The sequence below is a fragment of the Diadema antillarum genome, unplaced genomic scaffold (assembly GCF_040938485.1).
Source record: "Diadema antillarum isolate AM-2024a unplaced genomic scaffold, OU_Dant_1.0 scf00000141, whole genome shotgun sequence".
NCBI classification, from domain to species: domain Eukaryota; kingdom Metazoa; phylum Echinodermata; class Echinoidea; order Diadematoida; family Diadematidae; genus Diadema; species Diadema antillarum.
In genome coordinates, this window is record NW_027271030.1 from 776,478 (window position 1) to 798,233 (window position 21,756).

The 21,756-nt window shown below is 38.8% G+C and overlaps 1 protein-coding gene across 1 annotated transcript; it reads left to right on the top strand.

The window, feature by feature from the left end:
- The first annotated feature begins 2,253 nt into the window (after positions 1–2,253).
- LOC139721320 (dynein axonemal assembly factor 4-like) lies at positions 2,254–15,314 on the top strand. The gene is made up of 10 exons (XM_071632640.1): positions 2,254–2,413; positions 4,349–4,493; positions 5,078–5,211; positions 6,355–6,487; positions 7,260–7,441; positions 8,807–8,907; positions 9,648–9,728; positions 10,112–10,184; positions 14,286–14,391; positions 15,214–15,314. Exons 1-10 carry the CDS (start codon positions 2,291–2,293, stop codon positions 15,312–15,314), a joined length of 1,179 nt encoding a protein of 392 aa, XP_071488741.1. The 5' UTR covers positions 2,254–2,290.
- Positions 15,315–21,756: the final 6,442 nt, after the last annotated feature.

Sequence of the window (21,756 nt, forward strand, 5' to 3'; positions counted from 1 at the left end):
CTATTAAATAACTAGTAGAAGTTGAATTTGGCTTGTGAAGTAAATTTAGGTCTAACGTTACAACTGTCTTGAGTGTCAGTGTGAGGAGCAATAGAAAAATCAAATCCACTATACTGATGTTTTAGGGAGCCAGTTTATGAAAATCATTCAACCTTGGAAGAATGGCTGCCTGATGATGAGGAGGAATAAGACCCAATATTGGATTTGCCTTTCAGCAAACATGCAGCAGATGCTGCTAAGTAAGAGAGCCAACATCAAAGTAGGAATGATAAAAAGATCTCTTTTAACTTTGCAGAAAATGGGTTTTCTCTCTCTCTACAAAACAATGAATTGTACGACTAACATAAACGTTACTGCTACAAAACAATTGTATTTGTAAGAACATTAGATTTTTTAGAATACCGGTACTGCTAACAATAGTAACATTACTCGGTATGGTGCCCAACACTGAAGAGGAATGAAGACACGCTAGAGAAAAGTCCAGAAAGGGCAAGAAGACTTTTTCCTGAACTTGAAACAGAGGACATACAATGTACCCAGAAAAACTTAGGTAGAGAGCAGCATTAATTATCCCAGAGACTCCCAACCCCAAGCACCTGATGATCTGGAGATTCTCCCGCCTGAACTGAAACCCCTAGAAAACGGGAGACTCCAACTTGATGTGCTCAAAGCGCCAAGTTCCTTGTTGCCGGGGTCCAGCTCTAGGGTTCTAGACATTATTTCATGCTATCTAAGGCTTATTTTCAACATACGATGACACAAAGTAAGAAATCATTTCAAGCGGGAGAAATTAAATCTGAAGCGGGAGAACAGGAGATTTTGTAAAAATGGGTTTTCGGCGGGAGATCTCCCGTCGAAAGCGGGAGAGTTGGAGTCTCTGGTACAGTGCACTCCTGTTATAACGAAATGCTCTGGACCGGCAGTTTTCTTTCGTTATAATGAAATTTCATTATAATCGAACAAATACAATACATAACGAAAACAAGGAAGCCACGCATATATGATATTCTGTTTGTTGATTATTCGTCAACACTGGAAAGCTATGTGAACAATAAAACAAATAGTTATAACGCAAGTTCCCCTTGGAAACTGTGCGCGACACACCAAGCGAACACACAGTGATGTGACGCGTTCGCCCATGCAGAGACGCTGTCGAGTGTAAATCGAAATGCCTTGTTCCGCTACGTAGTTTCGAAAGCGATCTGCATTTCGTTATAACGGAGCACATTTTTTTTTTCTCTCTCTGTCAGTGGTGCTCGGAAAAGACTTCGTTATAACGAAAATTCCGCTATAACCGTGTTCGTTATAAGCAAATTTTGTACCATAGACTTTAATGGCGATAATTTTGGGACCAGAAGTTTTACTTCGTTATAACCGTGTTCGTTGTAACGGGAGTGCACTGTATCCACTTTGGCTTATGGATAGGTACCGGTACAGTCAGAAGGCAGCAGAGCCAGAGGGCTGACTTGTTGTCCATTGCTGATACAGATGTTCAAAATCCTGAATAGGCTTTGACAGAGCAGAGCAATTCCTTCAAAATTCTCCCAGTTGGCCAGTGCAGGCCAGTAGTTCACCAACAAGACACAACGGGCATGATCTCAAACTTCTCAAACAACATGTTCATTCTAATCCGAGGCAGTCTGCTTTCTCAATATGAAGTGTATATGTCTTGTACCTAAAGGAAGTCATGAATTTTGATGCTACCCTACGAACCACCGCCACCACACCGGGCATAAACTAATTCAACGCACTAGTCTTCCCTGGATGAAAGGACACTGGACATGGAGATGGAGAACCGGACGGGACAGAACAGTAACGAGGGACAAAAAGCTTTGCTTCCAGTCTCTACACCCAAGTATTAAAAAAGTATGGATGAATACCACCTACCAAACATTAAAACAGCTCTTGCTATCTGGGCACCACCATGCACCTCGTCGTGCATTGATTGCACCAACGATCTTTGATTGCACTGTTAGCACGGATTCTGTCATGTCGTCAGCTGCGCTCCCGCTGCCCTGCTGACCGGCGTGGCGATGATCGGCCCGCCGGCGCGGCCCGGACGATTGCGTCAAAAAGAGCTGGATGGGCTGGATATCACATTGCACATCCATATAGTTTGTGTAGTATACACGCGGTCGACCCTCCAGCACGTATAGTAGGGCCTAGGGACGGTCGACGGTCGACGCGTCGGCGGCCGGAGCATCATCATACGGTTACCACGCAAACGTCAAACGTCCTAACGCGCTACTTCACTTTCTACAGCTGGACGTCGGACGTAAATTTGCTAAAAATGCCAATCGCAATCAAGGACTATACATGGGAAGAAACAGAGACAACTGTCCATATTACTGTCCCCATCAAAGGGAACAGTTCTTCGAAAGCAGATATATTTTCAAGCGATGACTATATCAAGGCAAGTTAAGTTTTCTTGTACAGTCCCATATGTTGCCATTGGTGTTATGTGGTACATGTGTCATGTATCGTGTAATTTATCATAATGATGCTGACTCGACTCATCGATAGTCTACCATGTGCTGATGTACCGGTATGTTCTCTGTGTTACTGTAAATCAGTGACGCCGTTGAAAGCTAGATAGAATAAGGAATGAAGTAAACTTTTACTTAACTTTTGATCCAAATGCTAAATATTTACAGTTATTTTCTTAGAATGAAATTGTAGTAAATATAAATTTATTAAGACTGGTGCATGGTGCGAGCAGGTTTGCAAACAATAATCATGACAATTATTGTCATGATTATTGTTTGAAAACCTGCTCGCAATGTTTATTCATGATAATGTGAATTTAATGTAGATCTAGGTTAGTACAGTAACAAAGTTAGTAGGAGTTTTACAAAGTGTAGAACATTTGTAACACTAGTAAATTTAGTTCACATTAGAAGAAAAAAGTTGTGAACTGTCTGATCTCAAGACTCTGGGCTCTCTTGATATCGTTAGTGAATTACAAGCTACAGACATTTGTTTTCATCCACAAAAGTGTTCTAACCTTTGTAAGACTTCCTTCAGTACTGTCTGGTATCACTAGAAGTGAAGAGGCTATATTGTAATAGCAACAGCAGAAATTCTTGAAATATGTGGGTGACATGACACTCTCTTTCAAGGTGAATTTCCCCCAAAGAGCCCTTTATACCCTCCTCAGCTCATCTTACAGTTTGTATGACAGTATGGAGGTGTATCCTATTACCGAACGATTTTTTTTTTATGCTCCAAACGGGCAACATTGTGCAATAATTCAGCCAAAAATATCCTGATAAATAATTGAAATGCTGATGACTTTGTAGCTGTAACGAAAATACTTGAAAAATAAGCCAACTTCTAGAAAAAATCCGTATTTCAAATGACCCTTCCACAAAAGTTGTCTCTTTTTACCGATGCAAATCGTATTGTATTACCGAACGTGCGCCCTCTGTATGGGGAAAATTGTACATTGTATTTTCGGTCAATGTTTATTAACGCAGGACAACGAACATCGAAATTTTAGCAATTATTACGTAAATTTGAGGTAAATTACGTTTTGTTTTGTTTTTTTTTTGCTGCAGTTTAGCAATTTTCGGCACTGGCTTCCCCTGTGAGATAACAGTGCGTAGTGCAATGAATGCGTATTCGAGTTGTTGTACGCGCTCCATTGACAAAGTACGCGTTCGGTTAATAGGATACCGTTCGGTAATAGGATACCTGACTATACCATCATCACATGTGAGAGCAAGAGGGCCATTCAATCATTCATTTCATCAGTTCATGCATTTCTATTATTGTTTAATGCGATAACAAATGGATACTTCTGGACTAAAAATATTGGTTCAAAGGTCATATGTCATGAGTATCACGTATGCATGTGTTTGTATTTTTGTTTGTGTGTTTTGAAGGGGTAACAAATAGATGTAGATTATCAAATCTTCTAATTGCAAATTTTAAACATCTCAGTGTGACAGTGGCAAAAATCAAGACTTAGATTCTACATGTAATCTGTACTAAAGGGGACTATTACCTTGGACATTCATAATGAATTGTTATCAATGCCTATTAAGCTCATCTTTAATAAACCACAATATCTTTACATATTCTACATTACAGACAAATACATAATTTGCATTTCACATAACATTTGCAAAAGCAATTGTAATCCTGTCACTTCAGCATATTTTCAAATTTAGAAAAAAGTGAATTACATGTATTTGAAAGTTATTTTGCAAGTGCCATATTCTATGTATACCATTTGTTGCAGTACACATTGTGACATTATTAGTTTGTATAAACAGGCCAAACCTATTGAAGACACAGAACTCATCAGCATAGTTACCTTTCTTATACTCAATTTACTGATTTATAGGTCAACAGCCCTCCATACATCTTTGAGGTGTTTCTCTTCGGTGATGTTGATGATGGGAGGAGTGTGGCTCAGCTTGGAGACAGTGTCATCACCTTTAAGCTAACTAAGAAGGAGCCAGGGACATGGGGGCAACTTTCATCAACAGGTGAAGCTGATGAAGTATTAATGCTGTCATAGGATTCCCTCATGCAATTCCGTGGTGTTTTCAGCCTAGATGCTTGCAACTTCATGCAAGCAAAGTACTAAAATAAGAAATAAAATTTTTTCCAAATCATCTGTCTACATGTATGTGCCAGTAAATGTTTGTAGAATATGTTCTAGCATTTCCAGATATTTGGAAATAGTACCACCAGGCAGACCCTCACAATTTCTGGAAAACTTTGCTGAGTAAATCAACCAGCTGCCCATTCTCATGTTATGTTTGCCTACTTTTTGAAGCCCTTCTAAAGTTCTCAAAGCAACGTTAGAAATTTTCTAGCATCACCATAACTGCAGCAGTGGTAGCCCTGTTATCACAACCCTCCTCTTGATAATGTTGTTTAATGTAATTTCCATCAGAATGAGATCCAGCTTTGTCAGATAATATAATCAAGATGTTGTCATTGGTGTCTTTGACATTGTACAGGTTCTCATTGCCAGCTGGAAGTTGTCAAGTTTCACTGGAATAGAATGATAGGATTTCCTTTATGTATCTCAAATATGGACATTCTTAGTCCTTTTTTTTTCCAGGTGACAAAGAAAAGTTGAAAGAGAAGAGACAGGTTGCTGTTACTGCTGCCCACAAAAAAGCAGAAGAGCAAAGGGAGGAGAAGAAAAGAGAGAAGAGAGAGAAGGAGAAATTTGCTCTGAATGAGCAGATAAGGGTAAGAGGTGTACCAGTATTTGTAAATCATGATTGTCCTACTACAACCAAACCTGTGTGCAGTGACCACTAAGGTGAAGCAAAGTAGGTGGCCAATGTAGATACATGTAGGTTGATATCTTATTTGGATTCATCACCAACACATATCTGTCATAAAACATCACATGTATGTCTCATGTTCATTAAACCCTAAAGGGGCCGGGCTTTTTTGGCTATGCTCAGACCAGGGGGGGATGGATTCCGCCCCCCCCCCCCCCCCCCCCCCCCCCCGAGATCTCTGCCATCGGTGGTGCGATCGCGATGAAATTTTGCATGCGTGGGACCAGCGTCATAATCTACAAGATTGTGTCATAAGATTTTTTGAAACAATCAATTTCTAATTTTAATTAATTAATTATGCAAATTAAGCTCACGATCATATTCTAGCCTAATTAAAAGCATTGAGAGTCTTAATTTTTGATCTGTAAATCTGTTTTAGCATATTCAACAATTGTACATCACAAAAACTTCCAAAATTCATTTCAATTCTTATGTATTTTATTGTTTTCAGAATTTCTTACGTATTTCTTTGTTTTTCAACTTTTGTTTTTTCTTTTTTTTTCATTGGAAATTGTCACTGACCACTTTTCTACCATAATTAGCACAAAACTAATCAATGAAAGTGATTAATTGTAAGAATAATCAGGTTTTTATGACTTTCATGACAGAGCACTGTTTTCCATAGGAAATGTACACGAAATCACAAAATTGTGCCCGTTTTGGGGCGACATTCCGTTACAAAAATGGGCGTGGCTTCGCAAAAGTATGCGCGGACGTCGCAAATTTGGTCTCAAAAGTTGCGTGAGACTTGAACAAACAAAGTCATGAAGCCTCGCGACGAGGCCTTCTCGCATTACAGAATTATAGCGCGAAACGTCGAGGGGGGGGGGTTAATTGCCACTATGAACAGTGCCTTCAGTGCAGTTTTTCTCCAGGGTAATTTGGAGTGGCCATAGAGGGAAATGGCAGCTATAGGCAGGTAGCTGCTATAGGTGTCAAGAAAAGTGCACCATTAGTAATCCTGCCATTTTCTTGTGCTTGATGTGTGTATAGCATTCAAAACACTGCTATTGCTTTTAATTTCTTCTCTGTTATGTACACGTAGCTGGAGAATGAGGAGAAAGAGAAGATCCGGGAGATCAAGGAGGCAGAGATCCAACGTGTTACCATGGAGCTGGAAGAATGGAAGAAACAGACTCAGGAGGAGCCTCCTGGAGATGACCCGAATCCAGCATTCCGTAAGTTTTACATTTAGGTTAGGACAGATATAGTGTGACTGCTTGAGTCACTCATATTAACCCATTCCTTATGAAAATCTGGTATACCACGTTCCCAAAAGGTAAACAAGAGTGTCTACATTTGTGGCCTAAATTTGTGTTCACCTGTGTTAGGATGACCAAAAATACATCATTACGTTGATCAAAGATAAGTCTCTTCTATTGACATGTATTCTTTGTCTGTATCAAAACTGTGTATGTTTTTGTCTAAATTACCTTTTCCAATGTGTTAGTGCACTTGTTTTCCCAAAAAACTTGTATGAAGATGCAAAATTGTATGTAGCCATCAAGGCTGAGCTCACTAGATTTTGACTTTCACGAACAACATTTTTGTGCCCTTATATAGTATGTAACAAAAGAGCCCAGCGCACACTCTACTATGTCCTATTGATAATTTGCATTGTTCTATGGCACATGCAGTTGACCTTGGAAAGAGGCTGCATGTACCACTTGACTGCTTTCACGCAGGTGGATTACCAACCTATTTATTCTTTGTCGACCAGCCAAAAGAATTTCATTTGTTGACATCGAAGGTTCTCAGAGAATTACGGGAAGAACAGGTTAACTTTAGTGCATCTTTATGTTTTTTTTAATTTTTTATTTTTGCAGTTTATCATGTCAAGACAAGTGCTTTTCATGGTTATGAAGTATTAATTTGCAATTCTGTGTGTTATACTTTTCTCTATCTATCATCTTTGTTTCTTTGCTTACTCCGTTATCCTGGTCATAATAGGACATGATGATGGTGATGATGAAGGAGAGGATGATGATGATGATGAGGAGGAGGTTCGGGACGAGAAATCTCTCATTGACAAGCTTCCACCACCACGGTCCAGACAGAACATCTCAGTTACCTTCACTCCCAGGGTCTTTCCAACCCCTCTTCGGGAGTCAAGGGTGCAAGAGGAAGAGGAGGTTGGTACACAAAATACTCATTTCTCTGATAAAATAGAACTGCAATGCACTGTATGTCAGTCCATATTCCATGTGATATCTGTGTGCTGCCCTCTATGGTGTAGCAGCACAAGTCCATCAGCTTTGATGACTTGAGAACTAAGTTGTTATTAGATAAACATCCTGATATGAATGATTTGCTGTTATATTTTTTATGTCATTTCACATGATGAGAAGGAGATGGGATTGTGTGAGAAAATCTGTACAGATCTTTTTATTTATGGAGTTAAAGGAGCATTCCAGACAATTTTCATATTTTCACATCATGTAGTACATAAATCAACAGCCACATGTATAGATTTGTGGATTTATTGTGGTCCTCAGCAGAGAAACCAATACTCTGTGAAAAAACCTTAAACAAATGTTGATGACATAGAAGGCTCACGTATTTCAGAAATGCAGCTGTTTAATTCCATTACAACACCTGTGTAGAATCCATGCATGCCTTCTTCTCTTGTTCTGCTTCCGGGAGCCCCCATTCATGCAATCCTATGGTGAAGCTGCTCTGTCATCATCCTTGTTCATTGCAATTTGTTATACATTTTGAAAACATTCTTTTATTCCTCATTCCAATCACTATAAATTTGGAAACTCTGTATTCAGTACAATCAACTTACAGTTCAAATATAAAAGTCTGAAAATCATGCGGAGGTCTCCTGTAAAAGGTTGTGTGTGCCAGTGTGGGTGTACGGTATATGTGAAAAAGTATGTGTCTGTATGGCACAAAAACACTGAACCCAAAAGAGGATACAGTGCACTCCCGTTATAACGAAATGATCGGGACCGGCAGTTTTCTTTCGTTATAACGAAATTTCGTTATAACCGAACAAATACAATATATAACGAAAACAAGGAACCATGTAATATATCATATTATGTTTGCTGAATACTCATCATACACTGGAAAGCTATGTGAAATGTGATGGGATAAATGTATTACAATAATAAACGCAAGTTGCCCTCAGAAACTGTGCGTGACACAAGGAGCGAACACACGGTGGTGTGAAGCATTCACCTATGCAGAGACGCTATAAATGCTTGTTCCGCTACGTATTTTCGAAAGCAATTCGCATTTCGTTATAACGGAGCACATTTCTTTTGTTTTTCTTTGTCTGTGGCGCTCGGAAAAGACTTCGTTATAACGGAAATTTCGCTATAACCGTGTTTGTTATAAGCGAATTTTGTTCCATAGACTTTAATGGTGATAATTTTGGGACCAGAACATGTACTTCGTTATAACAAAATTTCGTTATAACCGTGTTCGTTGTAACGGGAGTGCACTGTAGTAAGATTTTTGTCATCGTGGTTCCTTGCTCTACCTTGCAGTGGCTCAAGAAGCAGGCAGAAGCAAGGAAAATCCCAGAGATTGATGACGATGATCTGACTGCTGAAGAGAAGAATCCATTCTGGCTGAAAGACAAGGGAGAGTGAGTATACTATCAGACAGACATACATTGTAACACAGACAGCATGCAATAGTTATATATGAAGAGATACATGCATATACCATACGTTCGATGTGCGTGTGTGTCTATATTGTTGTGTTTATTTTTATTTTGGCAATCCATTACATGGTATCTGTTATCAAATCTTGGTGTTATTTGCTTTCATTGAATACCAGGTAATACATGAACTGAAGAAAAGTACAGTGAGAAAGAAATACAACTATTATTGCTACCCTTTTTTGCTTATTATATTCTCCTTTTCAACCACATCCTTATTACAACCATTAGAGATACTATTGTCAGTACTTACCTATAGAGACCACTATACCACAACAAAAGCCTGCACCATCACTTTCACCCACACTGCTGCAACCATAACTACCACAGCTAACACTCTTTTTACTTTCCTACCGCCCATCAGTCCCCCTACCACCAATACCACAAACACAACCTCCACTATCACAACTGTGGCTTCAACTACCTCCTCCGCAACCACAAACACAACTTGCTCTACCACAAACACTCTCACGATGTGTGACCATTCTGATCTGTAATAGTTCATTGTTATACACTGGTAATAGTTCTGTAGCCACTCACAGTAGCTACAGGCAAAGTGTAACCCATGACATTAGGTACATGATAACTTCACAGCAATTTGCTTTTATGCATCAGGAGCTAATCTGATATCATAAATTTGTATTTCCTGTTTTGTCATCATTTAGTTCTTTCTTCAAAGGAGGGAATTTTCTTGCTGCGGTCAATGCCTACAACACAGCCATCAGACTAAATGGAAAAGTGCCAGCGTATCCTTTCTTTGCAATGATGATAAATATTTGTGTGATGACCCTTGAATAAAATAGCTAGCTGTTCTCAAGACACACTTTTATTAGCTTAACAAAAGTGGGACTTCAGCCCCACATTCTTTCAGTATGTACGATCTTGATAATCATGCTTTGTAATTCCACAGACAGCAAACTTATTGCTCAGTGTAATTGCTTTCTTCCAACTTCAATTTCATTGAAATCTAGGTTTTGAAATCACCACTGTTCTCACAATATATCTATCATTTTATAGGTTTCTTTTGTTATTTTTTATATGAATGTGTTATTATGTAGCCAGTGCAGCACTTCACAGGGACACCAAAAGTGCAGTGTATATGTTGACCCTTAACATGCTTCTATATCAGTTTCTACTCAAACCGAGCTGCTTGCCATCTGAAACTACGCAACTTTATCAAGTGTGTCGAAGACTGCTCCAAGGTAGGGCAAATCCTGGGCATTTCATGCAATGCACATTATATGGTTTGATCAAGCAGCAACAGTGGAATTGTGAATACAAAGTTGATATTCAATTTTGGAAACTTTCTATCTATTTAAAGTTAGGTACAACAGATCCTTGACCATGTTTCAATTATATCAAGCTCGTGAGATTTCATTCTTGTCCAAACCAAAATTCATAAAAGTCAAATGACACTCTTTGCTGATGTGATCATTCAAGTACTGAATCTAAGCCTTTCCGTCATTGCCACTGGAATGAACAAATGTGTATTTACATTGTGAATGTATTGCAAGGTTACACACATATTACAAAGCTGTGTCGTACCAAAGAAATGCCATGGCATCAAACATGGAGGTGACATGATTAAGACAATCGTATTCTATGCATTTAAGGATAAGGTTAAAGGTTCAAAACCTGCCACAGCACTTACAGCCCTGAGCAAGGCACTTTATCCGCATACACATAAATCTTCATTACCAATGTCCATTACATTTGTATATTCATATTATAGTTTTTCATATACTGTACTTTGTGCATTGTTTGAAAGAGAAAATACATCCAAACAGTAAGACAAGTATATAATTTAGAGCCTGGTATTGAGTTGAAACTGATTTGGTTTGATGTAGAATGTGTGCACCATTAAGTTTCAGCCTGGTCAGAGTAGTCCCCAGGGGGGTGGAGTGAATACACTCCGAGATTTGGGTTGATTCCAGTGGCTGGGGAGATACATGTGGGACAGGGCATTGAGCACAACATACTGTATACATCGAATATTTCGCAAGGTTTTTATTTTCGCGAATTTTGTGAGTCGGATGCTAATCGCGAAATTAAAGACATGCGAAAATATTGATTCTTATCCCAATATGAATGTGACGTACACGTATACATTTCTCCATTCAGTACAGTACTCCGTGATCACGAATTTAACCACTCGCGAAATTGTTGGGAAGTCCTGATTCGCAAAAATTTTGACTTGCTAAATATATGGCGTATACAGTACTTGGGAGTTTTCAAAGTTAAGATCAGACCTTGAGACCTGTGCTCAGCCCTTGTGTGCTGTGTGTGACAATTGGCACAGAAAACCCCATTGCATTGTACATACTGTCCAAATTTCCTGGCAGAGAAAGACTATGATATTGCAAATGATTGTTTGTTTGTTTGTTTGCTTTTTGTTTGTTTTTTTAAATCTCCCTTGATCAGTCTCTGCTGTAGTTGTTTGTTGTTTTTTTTTTTGCCCATATGCTGTTTCTTGTGTTGTGAATGTTATCTTTTGTATCATATTGTGCTGTTATTATTTATGCTGTAAACTCATATACTGACTCAATGAAAAACAGCCCTGAGGCTGATAGTGTTTGTTCGTTTGTTTGTTTGTTTGGTTTTTGTTTAAAGACCTAATAAAATGCTGGCAAAATGTTTTAGTATGCAAAAGAAATGTAAAATATATGTCATGATTATCAATGTAAATATGTTGTCAGTGTCGTTCCGGTTTTTATCGCTTCTAGAAACTCCCCCAAATAACACATTTTTGGAGGACCCCGTTGCAGCTTTTGCGAAAAAGATAGTCACGTGACCAACACCCCTGAACCGATTGATGACGTATAAGCACGGAGTTGTGCTCAGTTAGCAGACGCCGCTCAGCACAAGCACTCAGATTACTAGCTTGGTACACGCGCGTACACGATAGCTAGCCCGGCCAGGCCCGGGCCCCGCGGGATGTGCGCTCCCGGTCGACCCACTGACTGTCGACATGTACGCATTACCACGTACATTATCACTAAGTTAGCTTGCACAGATACCTGGCACCTCGAGCATAATGTCTTCCCCTATATGGGTAAACTTCGACATTGATGATGATGATGAAGACTGCAGCTCTGACGATAGCGGAGAAGAAGAGGAGGCACATGAAGTTGAAGGGGAAGATGGGGAGGGAGAGGCAGCCGATGAACCAGAACGTTATCGTGGGGCTGCACCTTACCGATATGAACCAGCTGCATCTCCCCTGCTGCCAGTGCAAGGGCGTATGAACATGGCACCAAGCCCGAGAATAGACCTCATTGAAACGATCGCCTGGGAAATACAGAGTGGTATGTCTGGTATGCCCCCATATAGTTTAACCTTAGAAAGGATAAACTGTATTCTACATGATTGACATTGTAAGTTGTTACTGTTTGTCTAGTAAGTAGATTAGAAGAACAGGCCCAGCTCGCTCACAAAGTGAGCGGCTACTTCGGCCGCAGCAAGCAAGCGGGAGCGTCCCGGCCGTGGCCTGGCCCGTCGGCCGGCGCTTACAAGTTAAATTACCAGTAGTAGTCTAGGGGTGCGTTCGAGCGCTCTAAAGCGAACCAAAGCGAACTGAACTAAAGCGTACCGTACCGTACTGTGCCAGTTTGGGAGCGTTCGAAAGCTCTGTGGAGAAAGCGTACCTCTCGAGTTATTTTTAGAAAAGGTCACGCTTGTTTGTAGCGAGAAGGTCATTCACCTTGCGCTTGACCTACTTACAGCTGCCCCGAACAAAGAGAATGATGTTTTTGCATTGTGACGTATGCACACGATACGCGCATGCTTTACAAAGAACTTATGGTACGCTTTGGTACGCTTTTGGAGCACATCGGGAAGTGATCCACTTTTGGCTCGGTACAGTACGGTACGGTACACTTTAGGAGCGTTCGAACGCTCCTCTAGCGCGGTACGGTACGGTACAGTTCACTTTAGGAGAGCGCTCGAACGCGCCCTAGTAGTAGATCTAGTAGCAGTCTACTAGTAGTTATAGTAGTCTACTAGTAGTAGTAGTCTACTAGTACTATTACCACTACGGCACTAGGTCTAGTAGACTAGTAAGTAGTAATAGCAGAATCTTTGGTAGTAGTACAGAGGCTACACTCTAACGTCTAACGGTTAGGGGGATATGTTGTTACAGGGTGGGTCGTGGCTCAAAAAAAAAAGAAAAGGCCTAACCAGTTTCCCATAGGTCTAGTCAGTTTCTGCAATATTTGTTATCAGTAATTTAGATGCGCCATTTTCTAAGAAAAACGATACCAAGAATTATCGTCAATTTTGGTCGAGTAGTTTTTGTTTTATGCTAAAAATCATACTGTGGAAGGAAGCCCAAACGCCGTGCTTATCTACCGATGAATGCCACGGTGGGGCTGGATTCACGAGTAGGTCTAGGCCTATAAGCAGGCGAGTCGCCGTAGTATAGTACAGACACGCAGTGGTGGTGGGGCTATCGTGAAATAGGCCCCACCGAAGTGCGCGTGCACCGTACCCGTGCGTTTATAGCAAGCAAGGGTAGGTCCTCCTTGGGTTTAGGGTTAGGTAGGGTTGTATTTATGGTTGAATTGGCCGTTAAATTAGTCGAGGGCCATATTATGAAGTCATTTTCGCCGCATTCACGAGTATTCACTGTGGAAGGCAGCCCCACCGCCGTGCTTACCTACCGAGATGAACGCCACACGGTGGGGCTGAAACAGGCGAGTCGCCGTAGTATTACTATTAGTATAGACACGCAGTGGTGGGGCCTATTTCACGAGTTTGCCGAAAATAATGGATATCCAAGCGTACCACAGTTGTAATCTGTATTACTGGCAGTATCAAATCCGATACAGTTCATTAAATATTCTTTTGTCTAAAGGCTTAGCCAATGACAATAGTGCAGCGCAGCACCTGCTATGCGCTCGCTAGCTCGCTCCCCCGCCAGCGCTAGCCAGTGCAGTCGCCGGCCGGCTGTCGCTGCGCTGCGCTAGCATAGCCTTGCCAGCTCGCTGGCTACGGCTAGACTGGTCGTGAACGACTCCGTTCTTAGACGTCATCACAATTTAGAAGTGATAGTGCGCCGCATGCGGTGAAAGTATAGCAAGTTTTCCAAAACCGAGGAAATTGCATCCATTATGTTAACAAATATAGAACAAAATTCAGAACAGTAAAAAAACCCGCACAACCATAGAATTACTTAGAATTTAACATTTAATATTATTACATCATTGAGAAAAAAATGCCTAAATCATTTTATTAGGTCTTTAACCACATTGAAATAAAACAGACCAACAAACAAACTGAAGCCATATTCATGCACCCTTTTTCAGGCCATTGAGCTCCTGACTCCACCTGTCCAAGCCAACGCTTCATCTCGTCTCAAGGCTCACACAAGGAGGGGAACAGCATTCTGTGAACTGGAGCTGTATGCAGAAGGTACATCACACCAGCTTGTCTCTGTGTGCTTGTGTGTTATAACCTTGCTGTCTCTTGCAATTGCATGCTGTATAAAAATGAAATGATGTCAGGTGTGATCTAAACCATGGAGGCATCTGTTATATTAGTATGTGGGTTAGCTGTTGACATAAACAAACATGTTGCATGTTTGATTGCTCAGTAGAAGATGTGTTCTTTTTCTCTGAGAATATCCAGTGGAATGTTCAAATTGCACATAATTCGTTTGAAATCAAACTATGTTTGAATCTTGTTTTTTTTTATTGACTGAGCAAACCTTGTGAGAGATTTCTATTCATTTTGACGGTAATCTTACATGATCAAATGCATAATAGCCCATCACATTCTGTTGAAAATTTATCTAATTTTTTTGTTCTTACTTCAGGCACATATAATAAGATTTTTAGATTTGTCAAGTGGCAAACTAGATCTAAAAGTAAGGAATGTGTTCACATTGTATTTGTCGCACACAGCTTGGTATTCTTGCTGTCATAATTCCTTTAGGAATTCATTTACAGTGTGTGCTACATATCGATAATGCGTATCCGGGCAATTACCCCGAGAGGGCAATTACCTCCCGGCTAAATACTGGTTAGTGGTAAGGTTAGAGTAAAGATTAGGGTTAGGGTTAGGTTTAGGGTTAGGAGTTTGGGTTAGGGTTAGGATTAGGTACAGGATTAGGTACAGGATTAGGATTAGGGCCAGGGGAAGGTTCCGGGGTAATTGCCCTAGACCCTGATAATGCTGCGCTGAAAGTAGAATTGTCTTGTCAGTTCATATTTCATTATTTGGCATTGTACCCAGGTCTTCAAGACTATGAGGCAGCACTGAAGATTGACCCAAAAAATGAGCAGATAAGGCAGGACTCTGAGAGGATTCGTAAGGTCATCCAAGGCACCTCATGACATGACATTTGACCTCTGACCTCCAACACCTCTACTCTGAAGTCTACTGCGGGCAGTATCTTCTCTTTTATTTATCTTCATGCAAATTTGCTTTTTAGTATGTGTTTGTGTGTGTGTGTGTGTGTGCTTTTTTAATCTTTATATTTGATTTTGTCTTGACCCTCCTGTCGTGAAAAGTGCAGAGTTAGTTTATAAGTGTCAGCTGAATTTTGTTTGGAGTGACTGAATGTCTCTAGAAGTAGAAACATAGGTGAAGAAAGCATATATGTCTTCAAATAGTATGTATCCATGGAACATGATGCACTCTGATAAGTGTCAGATCAGTTTACATGTTCAAGGCATTTCATGCAGTGTGCTGTGAAACTCCGATCTGAGTATTCAAAGGTTTTATTGTACACATTTTTTAGGCTTTGCACATATTACTGTGTATATGAATTTTCTTATATTTATTTTACGTGTATCAGCATCAATAGGTTTTATGTATATAAGCTCAGATTTAATAAAAATACAGTGTATGTTAGTTTATTTATTTTTAGTATGTGTGTGTGTGTGTGTGTGTGTGTTCTATCATTTTTCTCTTTTTTTGGGGGGGGGGGAGGGTGGGTTAGAGTTGTGCATGAATATCGTAACATGTCATTTTTTAATCATTCCATTTCATAACATTGCAAATATTGAGATACAGATGATGATTTTAAGTGGTAATTCCTCAGTTTGAACAAGCCAGTGCTGTGGGATGTATAAGGCAGTGACCAAGAGAAGCCATTCCTCACTTAATTTCTGTGATTTTTCAAAATGATTTCTATGATGTTGATGATATTTGATGAAATTTAGTCAAACTCAAAAACTTAGGGAACAATTTCCTGTGACTTGTGGCAAATCTGCTGAAGACCTATTCAGAGTCAGTGCCAAATTATGCAATTTTCCAGTAATTGAAACAGTATTTTAATGAAATCAGTAAAATTCAGATTCAATTGAAACTCCGTTATTCATGTGATGCTACATGTCAAAGGTCTAGGCACAACCTGTAAGATTATTTTGTTGAGGAGATGTATGCAGAATCATTGTAGTGATTTGATTTATGAAACAGTTTAATGGTGACAGGGTAGAAAGTACTCTTCAGAAATGGAAGAACTACATAGTAGCAAAGGGCATGACATGATGTGAAGTGGTTTTAGAGTATTTCTTGTTCTGTGTGCATGGCAGGAGACTTGTACATAGACAGCTCATTCCAGTCACAGACACAATAGCTGCAAACTTATAAATATGATAAAGCAGTCCAGCATCTGGACTAGTGTTGAAAGGGATGGAGATTACAGTCGGGATAATTTTCAGAGGAATACATGTACGCGTGTACCTGTCAAATGATTCAAATACAAGCCACATGAAGGATTTAATGAACTAAATATACTTTATTTGACATAATTTCTATCTCTTGATAGCATGATATTTATACATCATCGACTCCTAGCAAATACATACACATTAAGCGTCACATGAGTCTTGCTAGCATATACAGATTGCAAACATGGCATGTCCAAGAAGCAAACATAATAAACATGTTAAAGGCAGATGATGCACTACAGATTTGAGATATGACTCTAAAGTACTTAGCAAGATAATGAGTTAAAGTGACAACAACACATTTTGAAGATATTCCCCTCAATGTTATTTCACTTGCTCACAGTGAAAATTAAGACTCTGTTATTAATATTGATACATAAGTACTCTACTATGTACATCCCTTATATTGCATGAAAATGAATCATACTTTGTCCTTAGAATTCTTTTAGTAAATAGCTATGACAATATACTCATTCTAACCAGGTATTTTCAGCCCTTATCCAGCTTGACAAATATCATGAATTACATGATTACCAGGTACTCATTTGTCCACAGTTACATTACCTTCTTTATGGTACTTGAGGAATGCTGAATTTGGAGTATGCAGATAGCTGAAATTTCTGGCGTGACATTTAAACCGTGCATCACATACTAACAAAAATGAAGGAAAAGAAACAAAAATGATTTTTGTTTTTTATTACATCTGAACCATCAGTGTTCTTTTATGGTCAATACAATCTAGCAATGATGTCTGGTTTATGATAAAACTCTTAGCAATATACAGAAGCTACCACATTTTATCAGGCTCCTGTATTTGACAAATGCAAGCAGTGGTCCATATTCAAATGTGCAAAGCTTCTGTTTAAGCTGTTCAAGAAGGGTGTTACTCTAGTGCTGATGTTTTACCTTGCCTGGACGCCCTTGGACATAAAGTGTGACTTACGTGCACGTGTCATCATAGAGTGTGAAATTATGCATAGCCTATGGCTCAGCATACAGGTGTATGTTGGGAAGGGGATGGGATGGGAATGTGAAGAACATAGGAAACACTTATAACTAATGGGGCCAACCTCAGTAGACATGATTTACATGTAGACTGGAGCCATTTAAAGGCTTATTCAAGCATTGTGATAAGTTTCAGGTGGTCGTGAGAAATATATTGTGAAGCAATGGAAATTACTGGTCAAGCGAGTAAGGAGAAATTGAGCTCAAAGTAACACATGCATGCTTGTAGCCAGATGAGGTTGCTGTACAGTATGGTGAAGCTTTTTGTTCTATGCAGTACATGACATTCTATTAGAGCAACTAGATTGACATCACAAATCAGATATATGTATTTACATTTTCATTGCTAGAGGAAAGATGAGCAGGTATAATGTACACCAGTGATTCACCAAAACCTACCTCCAGTGTGATTATTTAATTTGATTCGATAATGGACAATTGGTCTTTCCTTCTATTTTTCTCTTCAAAAGTACTGATAATTTGTGTTATAGTTCCAAAAACAAACCAAACAAGTATCTTCCATCACCTTCTCTCATTTATTGCATTGGTTTTTGAGAGGCAACAAAAAAAAAATGAATATTTTTTAAACTGTTATGTTGTTTGCTCAAGAGTTTTTGCCACTAGCAGCAAATATCAGGAGAAAAGGGCATCATGTCTTTTCATCTGTAGTAGATGCACATCACCAGAAATGAATTAAATGACCCGTATTGCTAGAAAAATCTCAAAGCCTGTGTAGAGATGTGTCATGGCTGCTCTCACTCTCAGGATTTGTTCTAGCACTGCAGGTTATTTAAAAAAAAAAAAAAAAAAAGGTTATTGCACAGTTTCTGACAACCTCCTAAGTGCACACCTTGAGTGGGTGCTACAATGAAGCAGTCTTATTCGTAAGTTTCACATCTATGTACTTCAAAAAGTGTTTATACACATTTTACTGTGGGCACGGTGCAGGGTTGACATAAACTCATGTTTCAGGTGCACAATGTGCAGGAACTCAGACATACAATATTGTAATTATATCTTTTGTAGTAATACCCTTTATCTTTATCAAGATTAAATTGATAGCATTAGTAATTTATATTGTTTCATATCCATGGCAAAGGTATGCACCGTAACAAAACATTTTTCTCTTGGATGATGTTGTAGAGATTTTCACTTTTCTTATCCAATCCAACAAGGCAATCAACCGATAGCTGTTTCTTATTCAGCTGGATATGAGGAAAGCCACACATACCAGGTAGTTGATATTATTTTTTAAATTGATATTTTAAGTGCATTTTACCCCAAATAAAAATGAGAACATTCCAGGTAACTGATCGGAAAAATTCAAAAACAATATCTCTAAAGATGTAAAGAGTTTCCTTCTTGCAAATAATGATTCAAAAAAGATGATGCAAAGTGAATGGAATGGTTGAAGTTGCTTGACCTCCCTACATGCTATTGGCCTGGGCATCACTGACCAGGCTGCTGGCTTCCTTGTCCGGTGTCTTGGAGAAGCTCAGAGACCACTTGTATTTCCCGTTACCATAGCAAACATCATCATCTGGTAGGGAGTCCTCGGTGGTGTAGTACATGATGTAGAAATTACACATCTCATCATCACCTGTCATCCTGGTGAGAAAATAATCGTAACAACAATAACAATAATTCCAGCAACAATAGCAATGAAGACAGTGATGGTAAAAATGATAACAATTACATTTATCATAGTGATGATAATTGTATGAATCACAATCACCATCTGTAATAATGATAATAGTAATGATTATGAAGAATTGAATAGATAACAATGATTGTATTCTTTTCGAATTTTTTGATTTATCTTTTTTTTTTTTAAACAAAGGGTAGCATCATCAGTGCTCTTCCAAAGAGGGCCTTGGTGTTATCTTTACCAAGCATTCCCAGATACCCTACTTTACACCGACGTCAAGGAAGACACTCAAACATGAAAATATATTTGCATGGGACAGAATTTGAAATCAAGTACTGATGGTTGTTGTATGTATTCATTTCCACTTCAGTGAATGTTATAGGCAAAGTTCAAGTTGCTTTTAACCAGAGTGATATCCATTCCATATTTCATAAACAGTCCATTTCACCAGCCTTTTAAGATGCTCACTGTTCCTTTAAAGCTCTCATGATTTCCATCAAATTCTAGCTAGTTTTCAAGTATGAAATCAGAGCTTTGTTTGCAGTATATATTTCTGTCATTGCCTATTGCATTGTCTTCCAGTAAGGCTTAGTCTCCTCTTCATTTTCAAACCTGACAGCACATTGCGATCACAAATTTACTGAACAACTTTTTAAGTTCTTTGAATTAGTAATTGTTGAAAATTAAAGATGTCATATTAAGCAATGGATTTATTGATTACTATCTGAGATGCCAATAATGTATTTAAGCGCTTATATGCATGCATGTTTCATGCAAAGTTTGTACTCTATGATATGTAAGCTTTATTGGCAATTTAAGTTGAGTCAGCCAATTTAGTCTTCTTGTAACTAAACAAGTATTTTAGATTTTGTGTCAGCCCCTATCTAGTGGAGAAGGTATATGTGTACAGCCATCTGGGTCACAATGGTTTTGTAATGTGATGTTGTATGTATGACGATATTGTTGCAGATAAATCTGACAATACTATGCAGGATTTTGAGACAGACTAGAAAGCAGAAGTGTAGTTTGAGAAGAGGAGGTCATCAAGCCAAGTTTGTTTCAGGTTTGCATCATTCCTTTCTTGGTTGATATTTCTCAGGATGATTTACATGATGGTAACTTTTTTTTTCCTTGCATTGATGTCGCTGAATTTTATAAAGGTACACCACTCGTGTCAAAAGTTACTGAGAGCCATGTTTTTATTTTGATGCAACTATATGTTATTTACAGACCTCCCAACCATACTGAATTTGGAGAAAGAATCTGAATTTTGGCCATTCCCAGCTCTTGTTTCAACAGGAGTTTATCTCAGTGAAATCTTGCAAACTTTATGTATAGACCTATATAATCTGGTCTTAAAACCCTTATATAATCTGGTCTTAAAACCCTATAACATTATGTTGACTGTAACTGAGCGCTTCCAAAGTAAGAAGAGAAGATTATTCAATGGGTTATGCAATAAGTTAGGTGCACTGCTATGTCCGTGCATGATTTAGCTATTGGTTAAATATACTGAAACCCCCAGTTATGGCTGAAGTAGATAATAAGATGAAAAACAGTACCCAAATTAAACAATGCTATATCGGCAGTTTGCATTAAAATAATTATGGGACCATAGCAGGCTCCCTTCATGCTTCAGAGAAATCTCAGACCATGTTTGGGATAGCTTGGAGGTCAGTTCACATGGAAAGAATAAGGAGATCTACAGACACTGTGTTGCAAGTCACTACCTTATACTTATCAAGTGTTACACATGTGTAGCATGGATAGAATACTATGTATAGTATTCCACCCATGCTACAGCAGCTGTTAATTTTTTTCCCCTCCATATATGGAAAACCCAAATTAGATAGATTATTAAGAATTTGTGTCGTAGACAAATTCGAGGTATGAAATACTGTCATGTAGCAAAGTTGGATTATGAAGTAGTACATGTGTTGATCCATTTAAAGGAGTTCTTACCCGATGAAGGTAGTTTCTTCTCGGTCACTAGCATACGTACACCGCATGGCCTGAAAGAGAGGACAAATTGTTGAGACAATGATGTTAGGATTATTAGGATATCAGGCTCAATGTGGTTTGCTATGCAAACGTGTGTATACAGTGTATATACACTAAATCCGTATAAACTAGTATGTATGATAATGACAAGAACGCAACTGTTTGAGAATAGAGGACGATGTGTATTTTTTCACTTAGTATTACATTAACAGTCAGCTTCTTATCGTGATATATCTGGCTATGTACACAGTTGGAAAAGGGTTATTATGGCATACTTCCAAATTTCTTTTCTTCCTTGCCATGAGAATATGTGTCAAAGTCTTCATGAATAAAATTTCATTTGAGTGAAATTTACAATGATAGTGTTTTGTAACTCTTCAATGAATTGTAAACTGAGCTGCATTGTATGTGTTTTTCTGAAAATATATTTGTGTTTCCCTCACTCTT